Genomic DNA, 13,667 nt, shown 5'->3' on the forward strand with positions numbered 1-13,667 from the left:
AAGTGTCAAGACAGCTCATAGCTTTGACAGGTGGTAAGAAAGGAACTGTGCTTCTAGCACCTCTGGTCAAATAAAGCACTGTGGCAGGAGGCAGGAGGGTTGTTTTGGCCCTTGGATGGAACATGCTGAAAGAGAAAGAAAGGGAGAGGAGGTGGAGGGGGAAGGCTCGTAAACAGGACAAGACTAAGAGGTCATAAAGTACTGCTGATTATGAAAAGGTTATTTTTGCTATATAAATTGAAGTGCTAGTAAAGATCGGGAAAAAAACAACACACAACACTGTAAAATTCTATATATCATTCTGTGGTGTCTTTTATTACATATATTCTTTAAGTTAGTTTTCTAAAGGTATTACTTGTCCGGCATTTACAGCCCGTCACACAAGCAGAAGCACAGGCTGCTCTAATAGCACATCTGTTATCAGTGGCTTTGTAAAATGAATATGTATAAAAACTGCCTAGATAATTTAATAAATAGGGTGCAGTGAGTTTAAGGACTGCATTCTCCTATTCTTTCCTGCATATACACAAACATTTTTTGGTGAGTACTTCTCATTGTTCGTCTTGTGACCCTCTAGGGTTACACATCCTTATAAAAGAGATCTTCAGCTTCAGATACCTTTTGTTCAGATGTCAGTACAAAGTTTGGGCAGGTGCAGGATGTTATTGGCTATGTGGTGATCTCTGCTGTGCCTGATTCCGAAACATTTGTCAATAAGGCGTCCCACAGAACAGTCGGCGTGTTCTGGTTCCTTTACCCACGCCTGTCATAATCATGGAGGATAAAGGCTGCACAGATAAGGAACTTTCAGGTTATACATTGAGTCGTGTGTTTCAAGGCCAATGTCCTTCTTGTCCTGTTGTAGATACCGAGTGGCAATCTGGGTATGTTTGGCAATAGCGGAGCAGCACAAGCCAGGACCATGCAACAGCCGCAGCAACCGCCAGTGCAACCTCTTAATTCATCCCAGCCTAGTCTTCGTGCTCAAGTGCCTCAGTTTCTATCCCCTCAGGTGAGATGAAACTTCCAGTCTTGTGTTTGTCCTTTCCCTGGAGCTCTCCCATGTGCTTTTTCCCTTGCACACTCATTTTGTGATGGTCCTGAGGCTTTGCAGCTGCTGTTGCTTTACTGCATCTTTTGATTTACTAGGCAGTAAGGACATTACATGGTGAGATGTTCTCACATGTGTACTGTTTGTTATCTGTGTGCACAGATTCTCTCGCTCCTTTTTACAAAAATAGTGTTTCTAGAGAGCTAAGGAGTTTGTTCTTAGGATTTGTAGTTTTTTTTTTTTCTGTAAATGGATGTGTAAGTATTGTTATTAAAAATGTATTAGAGCCTATTGTTAATTTTTTGTTCATTTATAGTGCAGTTCAGGTAATAGTAATATTATTCAGCTGCTGTCTTATGGCTCTTATTTATGGCTTATGCAATTGCCAGTGCTAAAAGTGAATGTACGAGGTTTAATACACTGCTATTCCTTAGGTTCAAGCACAGCTTTTGCAGTTTGCAGCAAAAAACATTGGTCTCAACCCTGCACTATTAACCTCGCCAATTAATCCTCAGCATATGACGATGTTGAACCAGCTCTATCAGCTGCAGCTGGTAAGTTGAAGAACATGGCAAGTAAGCTCTAAATCTGAATTGACGATAAAATAAGAGAACGACTAACTAAAACTTTAAATGGACACGACAGATCTTTAAAGCAATTGGATGGTGATTTCTTTAGCAGAGTTTCTTTTCAAAGAAACAAAATCATGTTTTTGCCTCAGGCTTTATAAATTGTAATTTGTGGAATAATTATTCTTTACAGTGTATCAGTGGAACTAAAAAGTCGGTTGTCTTCATGCTATTGTATATTATCAAACAACACTATTCTGCATATGATATGCAACTCATTGACCAACTAGGAAATTTGTGTCAAAACATAGCAAGAGAGAAGTCTTGGCAGTGCTGGTTGCCTGAGTTTACCTGAAGACCTTTATTTGATTGCCTCCTAAATAACCAAGTGTATGGTGAATTTTCTGTAATTAATGGGATGAATATTAATCACACCATGGGATAAGAACTACTTGCTTTTGAAATGTTGTGTATTTTTGAGATGTTTGAATGCACACACACACATATAATCACATTTAATCACATTTTATGAATATTTTTAAAAGTGATATTCTGTGCTAACATTATTTGTGGTAAATATTACATTGTGCATGATAAACTATCTTAATTGCGCTAGTCTAACTCTTCTCTTAGTGACAATATTTGATACCATTGGTTGTTTCTAATCATATTTCTCAGTTTTGAGAAGCATAGTATTGATCTCATGCCATAATAATTGGACAGTACAAAGCTACTTGAAAAATACCTGTACGAACTCATTTGGATTTTAAGTTGCGGAGATTACAAGAAATAATACCTTGCCCATTTAGTGATGTTAAAATTGCAGAATTTTTCCAGAGTGAAGCAGCACAATTGATTAAATGCAATGTGTTGACAGAATTTAAAATGAGCGAAACAAAATAACTGTTGGTACTTTACCTATTTGTAGAATAGTATAAATTTATATTTCAATTTTTGCTTCATCTTACAAACTTCTCAGAAGTAAAGCAGGTTCCTATCTTTAATGAATACTCATTGCTGACAAACTTACTCATTGATGTTTTTATTGACCTATTTGGTTTAAACAAAAACCAACCAAACAAAAACAATTCTGGACTTACATGTATTTTATAATACATTCTTAACAAGAATGTTATATTTGCTTCATTGTCTGTTTTCAGAAAACTCCAGTGTTTCTCTAGTATTTTGTATTGTGCCAGATCAGTTCAGGCAAGCTTGTTAGACTTCTTGTATATGTTAGGACCTCTGACCTCTCATTTCCATCTTGTAGGCGTACCAACGTTTACAAATCCAGCAGCAGATGTTACAGGCTCAGCGTAATGTTTCCGGACCCATGAGACAACAGGAGCAGCAAGTAGGTTTGACTGCCAATTCAATTTCTCCATTAGAATTTGGTTTCAATAGCTTAAAGAGATTGTACTACATTATACCAAACCAGCTAAAGCGTCCTTAGAACAATAATAGTGCGTGGTTTGAATATTGAAATGGAAAGAGTACTAGAGGAATAAAGCTACTTCAAAGCATTTAGCTATTGGAGGAAAGCTCTTCAACCCCTAATTCAGTCAATTTTTATTTGTGAAGAGATCTTATGCTTTTTTCTACCCTGAAATAACACAAAAGAAATCTTGTGTCCTTGTGTTGAATTGATCATTTATTGATTCATTCTCTTTTGTTGCCAGGTTGCACGTACAATCAATAACATGCAGCAGCAGATCCAGCAGCACCAGCGCCAGCTGGCCCAGGCCCTGCTTATGAAGCAGCAGCCTCCCCCTCCACATCTATCTTTGCACCCCTCTGCAGGCAAATCAGCCATGGATAGCTTTTCACCCCATCCCCAGGCTCCCGGCCTTCCTGACCTGCAGACCAAAGAGCAACAGTCTTCACCGAACACCTTTGCTCCTTACCCTCTTGGTATGTGTCCTTCATTAAAGCAGTTCCATACGCAAAAGGCAGAGGGAGTATATTTCATTATTTAAGTGTCTAAGTACTTTGCTCTACAGTATAGTAAAGACAGAAATACAAAAGATGTGTTTTTTAAGTAATGTTGAAATGCCTAAACAAAATCATGGTACTACATGCCTATCTGGTAGTAATAAAGTTGAGCTCTCTGCTCACCTGTGCTTTGCAGATAGTTAATTATCTAGGCACGTTGCTGTTCATGAACTACATTCAAAATAACAGCATCATGTTGTAAAATGCACAAGTGTCACCTTATAAGCAGGAATATTCTCTTGAAATCACTTAATTTTCTTTTCACTCTAATTAGTAAGTCATGAACTTTGGTCAATATATTTTGAGACAGATACAGATGATTTTGAAGGAATGCATAAAAGAGCGTTGTGTAGATGATTAGATGTTTTGAAGGTTTGGTGAGGAAAAAATGAAATTCTTTGGTCATTTGAGACAGAAGACTTAGAGGCATGCAGCAATCTTCAAAAATACAAAAGATAGCTTCAAAGAAAATGTCTTGCATGTGGCTAATGGAAGAGGTAATTATGTTACATAAGAGAGGTCCTTAAACATTAAGAATTATTTGCTGTAAGAAAAGTAGTGAACTGGAATAAATGGTTTGGGAAGTCTGTGAAAACTTCACCAGGCATTTCATGATCTGCCAAGTATGATCGATCTGAAAATAAATCAATTCAGCCTTGAGACAGGGTGAACAAAACAACGTTCAGAACTGTTTTCAGTGATTGTTCAATGTATGCCATAGACTTTATGACATAGGGGAATTAATTTAATCTCTCTGCCTCTCTTTAATGCTGTGTACAATAGAATTGCAAAGCTTTCTCTACCATTCAGCAGCTGAGAAGGTGATTCAAACTGCTGTGGGGAGCTGTTACAGCAGGAAGTATCAGAAGGCAAAAGAATTTGTGAATTAAGGACCTAAGTCTAAGAGGTTTTTATCATATCTTAGCTTCCTGTGATCTGCTAACATTCAGAATTATATATCAGAAAGGATCCAGATCCATGTCACGGAAGCGTGTTAAAATTATTCCCTAAATATTATATGTATTATATGAAAACAGGATGATTTTGTTCGATCTATTCCAAAATATATGTCCATGCCTGCCCTGATGATTAGCAGCTCTTTGTATGATCTTTTAACTGCTTCATTTGGGATTTTTAAAATATTGTTAACAAAATAAAATGGCAGACATCACAAGGGGTATGCTGGTGAGACATTAGGAATACTTTGGCTTAACAGTGGAATGTTGCAAATTCTTCACTGGTTTAAACTTAGCATTCCAGTGCGTTCTTCTAGAAGGCCTTTTCTGGGGCAAGTAAAGAGACTGCAAATAGAAATACTGACAGCTTTAAAATATATCCCTACATGTGTTTTTTTGTTGTTGTTTTTGTTTTGATTTGTTTTGTTTTCCCTTTTAACAATGTTTGAGTATTTTCTGAATTCATCGGGGTATTATGAGGGTTCCCACAACAGCTAGTTTTTGACAGCAGATGGGAAAAGGTGCACAGTGAATTACTGCATGTATGTATAAATGTCTAAACAACCAATGTTTAATAATTCCTTTAGTTGGATTTTTAAACACAGACTTATTTTTTAATCCTCCAGTTTATTAGGTATATGTAATGACCTGTTTCCCCTTAGCTGGACTGAACCCGAACATGAATGTAAATAACATGGACATTACTGGTGGTTTGTCAGTGAAGGACACTTCTCAGTCCCAGTCTCGCCTTCCTCAGTGGACACACCCCAACTCAATGGATAATCTGTCTAGTGCTGCTTCTTCTCTTGACCAGAACTCCAGCAAGCACGGTATGTCGCATTTAATCTCAGTTTGGCTTTTTGAAACTTGAGTCACATTGCAATTATATTTTTTCTCACGTTACACTTTTCTGTAAGTGCTGATAAATGGTTGGTACAGAGCAGCACCCTTTGAGACTGACTTCTTTTTTTAAGATTTCTTTAGTCGCATTCAGCAATGTATTGAAGTTCTTGCAACTAGAGCGTCATACATACAGACCTTTCTGCTGCTCTCATTTACTGACTTTTACTGATCAGAACATGGAGTTCAAGTAAAATAAGACATTAGTGTTGGCAACATGTGCAAACAAGTCCCACAGGCTTTCCCATGCTCCAGATCTGCATACTTTAGTTCTAAAAAACTTTACATTGACTTTATCCCACAGTTTTTCCAATATCACCAACTTTTCACAGCCAGTCATGTACAAAGGCATGATGGATTATATAATTGCCCACACTGCGAGTTAGGAACACAAAATTCAGTCTTCCAGAAGTGATTGCTAATCTGTTAGAACACCTTTATCCCTGTTTCCTCCAGTATCCTGAGTCATTTATTCCTTTATTTCCTTTATGCAAACTTATTCTGTTAGAACATGACATTGTTTACAGTCTCGTATGCTGCTCTTTATTATTAGCAGCAGGAATTATTTCTCTATTATGATAGTTTCTTATTCTGCAAATAGCTTTAGTGCTTATGCCAAATTGTTGTCTGATAATTTGTAGGAACATGGGATTGGCTATTACAAATCATCCATACTGTCAGTAATAAAAACCTAGAGAACGATGAGAAGGGCAAATGCCTACAGAGATATTCCATAGCATGTTGTCAGCAAATTCCTATTTACCATCCCTATGATGATTTGAATTACTTAACTTACTTTTTGGCACTAATGTAACCTAAATTTTCATAGCTAACTTGAGTCTGGATTTTACCAGCAGTGTATCTCACAGCTGTATTTCCTAGTAAGGCTTCAGAGGCTGTTAAACATTGTTCATAGTGTTTATATGTTATTTGTTTATTTTAATACAGAAATACCCCAAATTAGACCCACCCCTAAACAAAGCCTTTCTATTGTGTTCTTTACAGGTGCTATACCTGGAGGTTTAAGTATTGGTCCTCCGGGAAAGTCCTCCATTGATGACTCTTACGGCCGGTATGATCTGATTCAAAACAGTGAATCGCCCGCCAGTCCACCCGTAGCTGTTCCTCACAGCTGGTCACGTGCCAAAACTGATAGTGATAAAATTTCCAATGGCTCCAGCATAAACTGGCCACCAGGTAACAAAATGCAAACCACTCACGTTAAACTTATGTCATTAAATCACACTGTTGGTTTTATTTATTGCATCCTTCTGATACGAAGAATTAAACTTTGGGGAGCTATGACTTTACATGCCCTTGTTTGTTTGTTTTCTTATATTTGGAATAGAATTTCATCCAGGAGTGCCATGGAAAGGACTGCAGAATATTGATCCTGAAAATGACCCCGATGTTACTCCTGGAAGTGTTCCAACTGGGCCTACTATAAACACCACAATACAGGATGTTAATCGCTATCTTCTCAAGAGTGGAGGTAAGCACACAAATTACTTTCACATTTATATTTACTTTTTTCTTTCCAACAAAGTTGACTTCATATAATATGGGTGTAGTATATTTTTGCACGTAGTCCTGATCTAATAAAGCTTCAGCTCTGAACTTTCACTGAAAATCCAGAAATACGTTAGCTAAATATTGGACTATGAAGGTTCTGGTTTTCCTTGGGAACGTGAATATTTTTATGTTGGGAAGGGTTGGGATATGCAATATAACTTCCAGTGACCACAAAAGCTTTTTGTAACATGTGTAATTCCTACCACTTCACTTTGAACAAGATTTTATTCTCCATACTGACCAAATTCTTTGCACTTCAGGAAATATTTTAAGAAGGCACAATACAAAAGTTCCACAATTGTAGCTGAGGCAGCAGTCTTCTGTCATGCATAAATAACTGTGGCTTTGTTTTATATCCAAAACCCATCAAAGAAAAGAAAAAGGGGGAATTAACTTGTAGACTAGACTTTCTCAGTGCCATTTCCGTTCCCTTTGTCCTGACACTGTTTATCCCAGAATTAAAAGGGTATTCTCTAAAACAGTAAACCAGTGGGATTATGCTATTAACTAACTAGATATACTGAAAGTGGATCGATGGAGCGATGGCTTGGTTTAATTGTGATCAGTGTGCCGTAATAGGCCAGATATCTGTACTCTATGAAAGCACTCCAACATGCATCAGGGGTATTATAATCAGGTTATCAATAAGGACCTGTCAGGGTTAAAAATGTGGATTTTGTTACAGTAGCTACATCTGTGATGTGTGCATAGATTATAAGCCAAAATTAAATCAGAAACTAGTTTCCAGCTCTGAGCATGTTAGCTCACGTGAAAGGATGTGAGATATGAGGGAAAGGAGGAGTGTTTTTCATTGCCTTGAATGATTTTGAGTTGTCTTTTACCAGAAAGCTGTATTTATTTAAACTGAACTATGAAGTATTTGTGCATGAGTAACGTTGAATTAGCTTTCTAATGACCCAGATATACTTCAAGGGACAGACAACCTCAGTCGTTTGAAGTTATCTTTACAGTGCTAAATAAAAAAGTATAAAGACATAATTCAGCCAGAGTTCAGATATGGTGTACCCAAGAAATACTCCCTTTGGGCCAAAGCTATAGCCCTACAGAACTGTACCTGTACGTGAAATGGTATCTACTACAGGTCTTACTTCTTCGTGGAATGGAAGCCTACATAGGCTCTGCTGGTATACAGTCTGTCTGTGGAATGAAGAAATAGTTACAACACTTGTAGAGGGTCAGTACAGATGATCTTTGCAGAGGTAAACAGGCTGCTAGGAGACAAAACCCTGTGAAAAGCAGTGACTGCTGGGGTTCATAATATGTTTATTTTCCTCATTGTGTTTTTTTTTTCCCTTTATCTTGTTAATATAAATAATCTAATTTTAATAAAAAACATAGTTGCTTTGTTTTTTTCTTTATACTTGTGTATCCTGGTGTTTGCTTGTGGGTAAAATTATCTGTTATTGTCAGTACTCCTTCGAATGAAATTGGATTTTCATGACATGCTGACACAAAAAGACTGTCTTTGAATACTACAGCTTGAAGTTCACAGGTTGTATTAATGCAGCTGAGATCCATTCACAGGGCTAGACTGTGACTTATACACTGTACACTTAGAAACAGATAAAACCTAAGCTTTTGGTTTGATTGTTGTTTTGCCCTATTTGCTAAAGATGCTTTGCAGGATCATCTACTACAAACTGAAAGCCTTTAGCTGTGTGGAACCAGGGCTGCTTTCAGCTCTGTGAGCATATAGGCCTTTGAATCTGATATAATTCCCTTCCCCAGCCTTCCTCAGAGGTGTCTGCATGGGGAATAGATTATTTCCAGAGAAGGCCTTGATGTAGTTATTTTTGCTTGAGACTGATGTCTGTATTAGTGTGTCCTGAGAGCAGCACAGTGAGTCTGGATAAGGTAAAGTTTGCTTGGTCTCTGTTCCAGGTGAACGTGCATAGCCTGTGATTTTTACTGAGCTGTGAGGGATGATAATGTCCTTTTTGCTTTCTGCCTTCTGCCTCAGTACACCACTCTGTCTTCTTCCAAAGAACTCACCTATAGTTTTATTAGTCAGGTAAAGATGTTTTGGTATCACAGTATATCTGTGTATGTCTGGAATGATAAGTCACCTGGGATACACAATTTTGTTGGTGGCTAGAAAGAATACTTTGACTTCTTCTGGCCCTTATAATGAAGATATTTTTTTTTTATGTTCTGTCTCTTTCATTTGCTGCCAGTAAGGAAATTGTATGTATGCTTAGATAGCTCCTCAGATTGTAAATGATTTACCAAGATGGTTTCAGGCTATTTCGTTTAATGTTATTAGTTTGAGAAGAGATTGGTGAAATATATCCTTGCTTTACTGAAAGCCTGCAAAAATCTAAAGATGCTTGTGGGCATTAGAATGTAGGAGAAGTGCTCACCTCAAGTAATTTAGGACAAATCACCCATGGTAAGAGGTTAGTTTATCATATACATTTATGCTCATCTACAGTTGCCATCGCTTAAGTCAGCTGGCAAAGCACCTTTATAAATGAGGCCTGTTCCTTGAGACTAAACAGTTTAATGCTGATTTTTTAGAGTCGCGTATCTTAAACGAAATGCAGAATTTATCTTCTGCATAGGCGCTAGTACATTTACTACTGTGCCAGCTTTCTTTTCTCTTCTACTAAAGACTTCGGCTTCACTTTATCATGCTTTCTGTAACATTTCATTCCTAGACTTCTGAGACCAGGCTGATTAAGGAAAATGCCTTGCATGGTTTGTATTTGCACATAATAGATTTGCTTATGTCACACCAAACATCATTATGCCCATCTTTCTTAGTTGCTTCTCTGCTGGTTCTGCAGGGTCATCCCCAACATCATCTCAGAATGCCACGCTGCCTTCATCGAGTGCCTGGCCGCTTAGTGCCTCCGGCTACAGTAGCTCTTTCAGCAGCATTGCATCCGCACCTAGCATTGCAGGTACGAAAAACGGCCTTTCTACTTTCACGTTCCCCTGCATTCTGAGAAAAGGCCCTAGGAGAAGTGCTTTCCCAGTTATTGCAGTAGTGCTACTATAGACAGGAGCACATTTTTCAGTCCTGTGCCAGGTAGGCAGCTCTCCTGGCAGCTCTTCAGTGGTGAGCACCGTATGCTATGCCTGGAAGTGTGCTAAGGAAAAATGTATTTACTCCACTTGATGCCACATGCCGTCACTCTGTATTGGCATCGAGGTGTCTTAACGACTATTTCCATTGCAGCTTTGCAGAGGAATGTTCTATTTTCTAAGACCTCTGTAGTAACTCCCCTACTAGACCCTTCCAGTGAGAGCTGGTAGGAATTTTTTGTTAACAAACTCACTGTTAGCAGTAAAATGTCTTCAGCTTAGGAGAAAGTTTAATTGCTCCTCAAGGAGGTACTCTGCCTCAGAATGGGGTTGGTTTGGGGGGCTCTTTATTTAACTATTGAAGAAAGCTTCGTGAAGAAAGCTTGTTCTTTAGAGCAGGCTTGTTTTCTTCATGTGTCCCCTTAATTAAGCAGATCAAAACACCTGCTTAAATGTCTTTTAATTGTCATTCCAAAGTGTGATGCTTACCTGTATGCCTGAGCTTGTAGATGGTGTAAACAATATGCAAATTGCCCCATTCTTTTCAATGAGCTATAAGTTCTGAGGTATCTCTCTTTGCAAATCATAGAAGATTAGCTTGCAAACCGACTATATAAATACCCAGTGTGTCCCATTATAAAAATGTGTAGCGGCTGTTGCATGGTTTATGTTATCACTTTCATATCTAATCAGTGAATACTCTACACTTTTTTGAATAAAAGAAGCCACAGCCTCTAGGTCATGCTGCAGGTAGCAAAGAAAAAGGTTTTGTTTGAAGTGTTTTACTCTATTAAAAGGAAAAGAAAGGAATGGCTTGCTTTTCTTTTATCTGTCATGCATTTCTGCTTTACTTGCTTTTATTTTTTGCAGTCTCATCTAATCTTTGTGTTAACCCCATGGGAATTAGTGAGATAGCAACATCTAATCTGTGGTAATGTGCATGCATCATGTGCTACATTGCAGGTTGAGCTGCTCTGAGTTCTGAAAGTCAGACTTTCCTCCTTACTCACACCCGTTGTACCTCTGTTAATGTCTTGATCATCATTGTTAAATTATTTTTGTCACCAGTTTGCAAGAAGATGGGAGAGCAGTTACCCTTTCACTTGAATTACTATGATTCAGTATGAAATCATTGAGTTAGATGATACAGATAAATAGGAACAGTTTTGTGTGTGTGTATAACATGAGGCTGTGATTTGGTGACTGGTAAATTTGTCTTTAGGGTTTAGGTTCCTCATACAAAGACTGCTATGACTACCTACTGCAAAGCACTGATTCAATACAAGATGAATCTGGCAGTTCAAATCTGATTTTTAAAAAGTTCACAGGATTTATGTATCTTCAACATTGTCAGAACAAGTATTTTCTTACTGCCTGCTGCCAAAATAAAAACATTGAGCCAACATAAGCACAGTATCACTTGGTCCAGCAGAATATGCAGCAACGTCACCATTTCAGCCAATTCCAGTCAAAATGTGTGCTGCTAATGGCGGTAATGGGGGGACTGTGGCATGGCAAGGAAATTGTACCCTTGACTTTCATAACTTATGTTGTTACAAGGAAGAAAGGCAGAGATGTGCAAGTCTAATGGTGAATAAAGGATTTTGGTTTAGTATCTGTAATTTCAATCAATTTTGTGTGCCTCTCACAGCTAGACAGTACTCGTTATTCTTGGGTTTTGTTCTATTTTATAAAGCTCTGATTTGATGGTAACAATACTAAAATAGTTTAACTACTGATTGAGGAAATAAACCAAACAGTAAAAAGTTTCAAAGAGTTGACAGATTGCAAAATGGTCTACTCCTCTGAAGACTTCAGTTTCTCAGAGACACTTGAAAAAAAAGTATCTGTTACTGTGAATATTCTGAAATAGAATGTTTGCTGGTCTTTGATGTTTGGAATTTTAATAATATATCAGAAGAACATATGGTTATGCTGCTTACTTTATATTAGATACAATGAGTTATGTGAAAAAAAAGTGGTTAGGTTCTAAAGTCTTTAAGAGAGAATCTTGAAGTTATAATTTTGATGAAATTAAATTTCAAATACTTATTTTCTGGTCTTTCGTCATGTATTGACTTTTACACGAAAGCAAAATAGATTTTTTTAAAGAAGGATCTGTATACAAAGCAGGTGGTTTTAGAATCATTACTTACAAATTTCTTTGAAAATGTGAATAGCAGTGTAAGCAGGTTTCATTTATATAGGATTTGTATCTCTGACTTGCTGCAGAATGGTGTTCTTTTCTCTCCTGAAAAATTGGAAGAATTTAGTCAGTTCAGAAGCTTGATGACTGCCCATCCTATTTGATTTAACCATTGTTGCTAACAGAAAATACACTAATTTCTTTTGTTCTGTTGCAGGTAAATTGTCAGACATCAAGTCTACGTGGTCCTCTGGCCCAATCTCTCACACACAAGCCTCTTTATCCCATGAGCTATGGAAGGTACCCAGAAACACTACTGCTCCTACAAGACCTCCTCCAGGCTTAACAAACACCAAGCCATCATCTACATGGGGTGCCAGTCCCCTGGGTTGGACCAGCTCTTACTCCTCCGGTACTCCTGACTTCTATATCGTATAGCACCACAGTGCCTTCCTTTTGTAATTGTTTGTTGTTGTTCTGTCTCACAACAGGGAGACGCCCCGCAGCTTCGTATTAGACTCCAGATGGTTGAGGTTTAATACAAGCAGAGCGTATCCGTTGTGAGGATGAAGCTCATGTTTGTTTATTTTAGTTAGAATAGGTTGTAAATGAAGCTGTCATCTTTCAGGTTGTCATATTAGTAATTTTACCTGTGAATTGCCAAATACTTTCACTCCTACTCACAGTTAGGATTTTTTTCCTGTTTTCTTATTTTTAAAATAGATTTTAAGTGTTTCTTGTTTTGTGGTTTGATGTGATTCACTTTTTGTGGTTTGATGTGTGGTTTTGTGATTCACTTAAAGTCCTACAAGACTTTAAGTGAATCATCCTATGAAATTAACATGGAACATGTTTGTGGATGTGAAGCATTTAGGACCTGATGGCATTTCAGGACCCGCAGGGAATGTCTCAATTTTTTTCATGCAGACTCCTTTTTAGATACCATTATTTTGCTTAAATACTAATGTGAGAAGCCACAATTATGGCTATATAAATGTATGCATCATATTTGTCTGTGAAGTATTGTCAGCTTCAAAAGCAAGTATTACACATATTCTATCTAGCTGAATATTTTATTAATATACTTTCACTAAGATGGAAATTAAACCTTCTTCTTACCATTTATTTTGAATGTTTTCTTCACCAAAGCCCCGCCTGCTGGCCAGATACTGTTAGTACCAGAACTCTGTCTGAAGCCGGTGTGGTCACACATGTGACTACAGAAGTGCTGCAGTTTTTCAAATGCCGCTAATAAATACCAAGCTTGTACAGTTTCTCATTGTAAAACATCAGGCTGAGGTTGGAAAAGCAGGTTTTGCTGGTGATACCCATGTATCTTTAATCAGAACGTTGTCAGTGCAGAAATACCTGTTTTGAATAAGTCATATGCATTAATCTATCATTGGCAAAATAGCAGAGTGTTGCAGAGCTAT

At 37.6% G+C, this 13,667-nt stretch overlaps 1 protein-coding gene across 11 annotated transcripts in view; it reads left to right on the top strand.

The window, feature by feature from the left end:
* TNRC6C (trinucleotide repeat containing adaptor 6C) overlaps positions 1-13,667 on the top strand; it is an 82,493-nt gene that overhangs the window by 63,675 nt on the left and 5,151 nt on the right. For 8 of the 11 annotated variants that reach the window (XM_035342103.1, XM_035342104.1, XM_035342095.1 and 5 more), the window contains 9 exons: positions 866-1,012; positions 1,486-1,605; positions 2,891-2,974; positions 3,300-3,531; positions 5,231-5,398; positions 6,474-6,665; positions 6,817-6,960; positions 9,848-9,964; positions 12,452-12,646. In XM_035342103.1, coding sequence (XP_035197994.1) covers positions 866-1,012; positions 1,486-1,605; positions 2,891-2,974; positions 3,300-3,531; positions 5,231-5,398; positions 6,474-6,665; positions 6,817-6,960; positions 9,848-9,964; positions 12,452-12,646 — 1,399 coding nt within the window. The remainder of the gene's footprint in view (positions 1-865; positions 1,013-1,485; positions 1,606-2,890; positions 2,975-3,299; positions 3,532-5,230; positions 5,399-6,473; positions 6,666-6,816; positions 6,961-9,847; positions 9,965-12,451; positions 12,647-13,667) is intronic. The other 3 variants (XM_035342107.1, XM_035342100.1, XM_035342101.1) reach the window with 1 other exon arrangement.

The sequence above is a fragment of the Oxyura jamaicensis genome, chromosome 18 (genome assembly GCF_011077185.1).
Source record: "Oxyura jamaicensis isolate SHBP4307 breed ruddy duck chromosome 18, BPBGC_Ojam_1.0, whole genome shotgun sequence".
Taxonomy (NCBI): Eukaryota; Metazoa; Chordata; class Aves; order Anseriformes; family Anatidae; genus Oxyura; species Oxyura jamaicensis.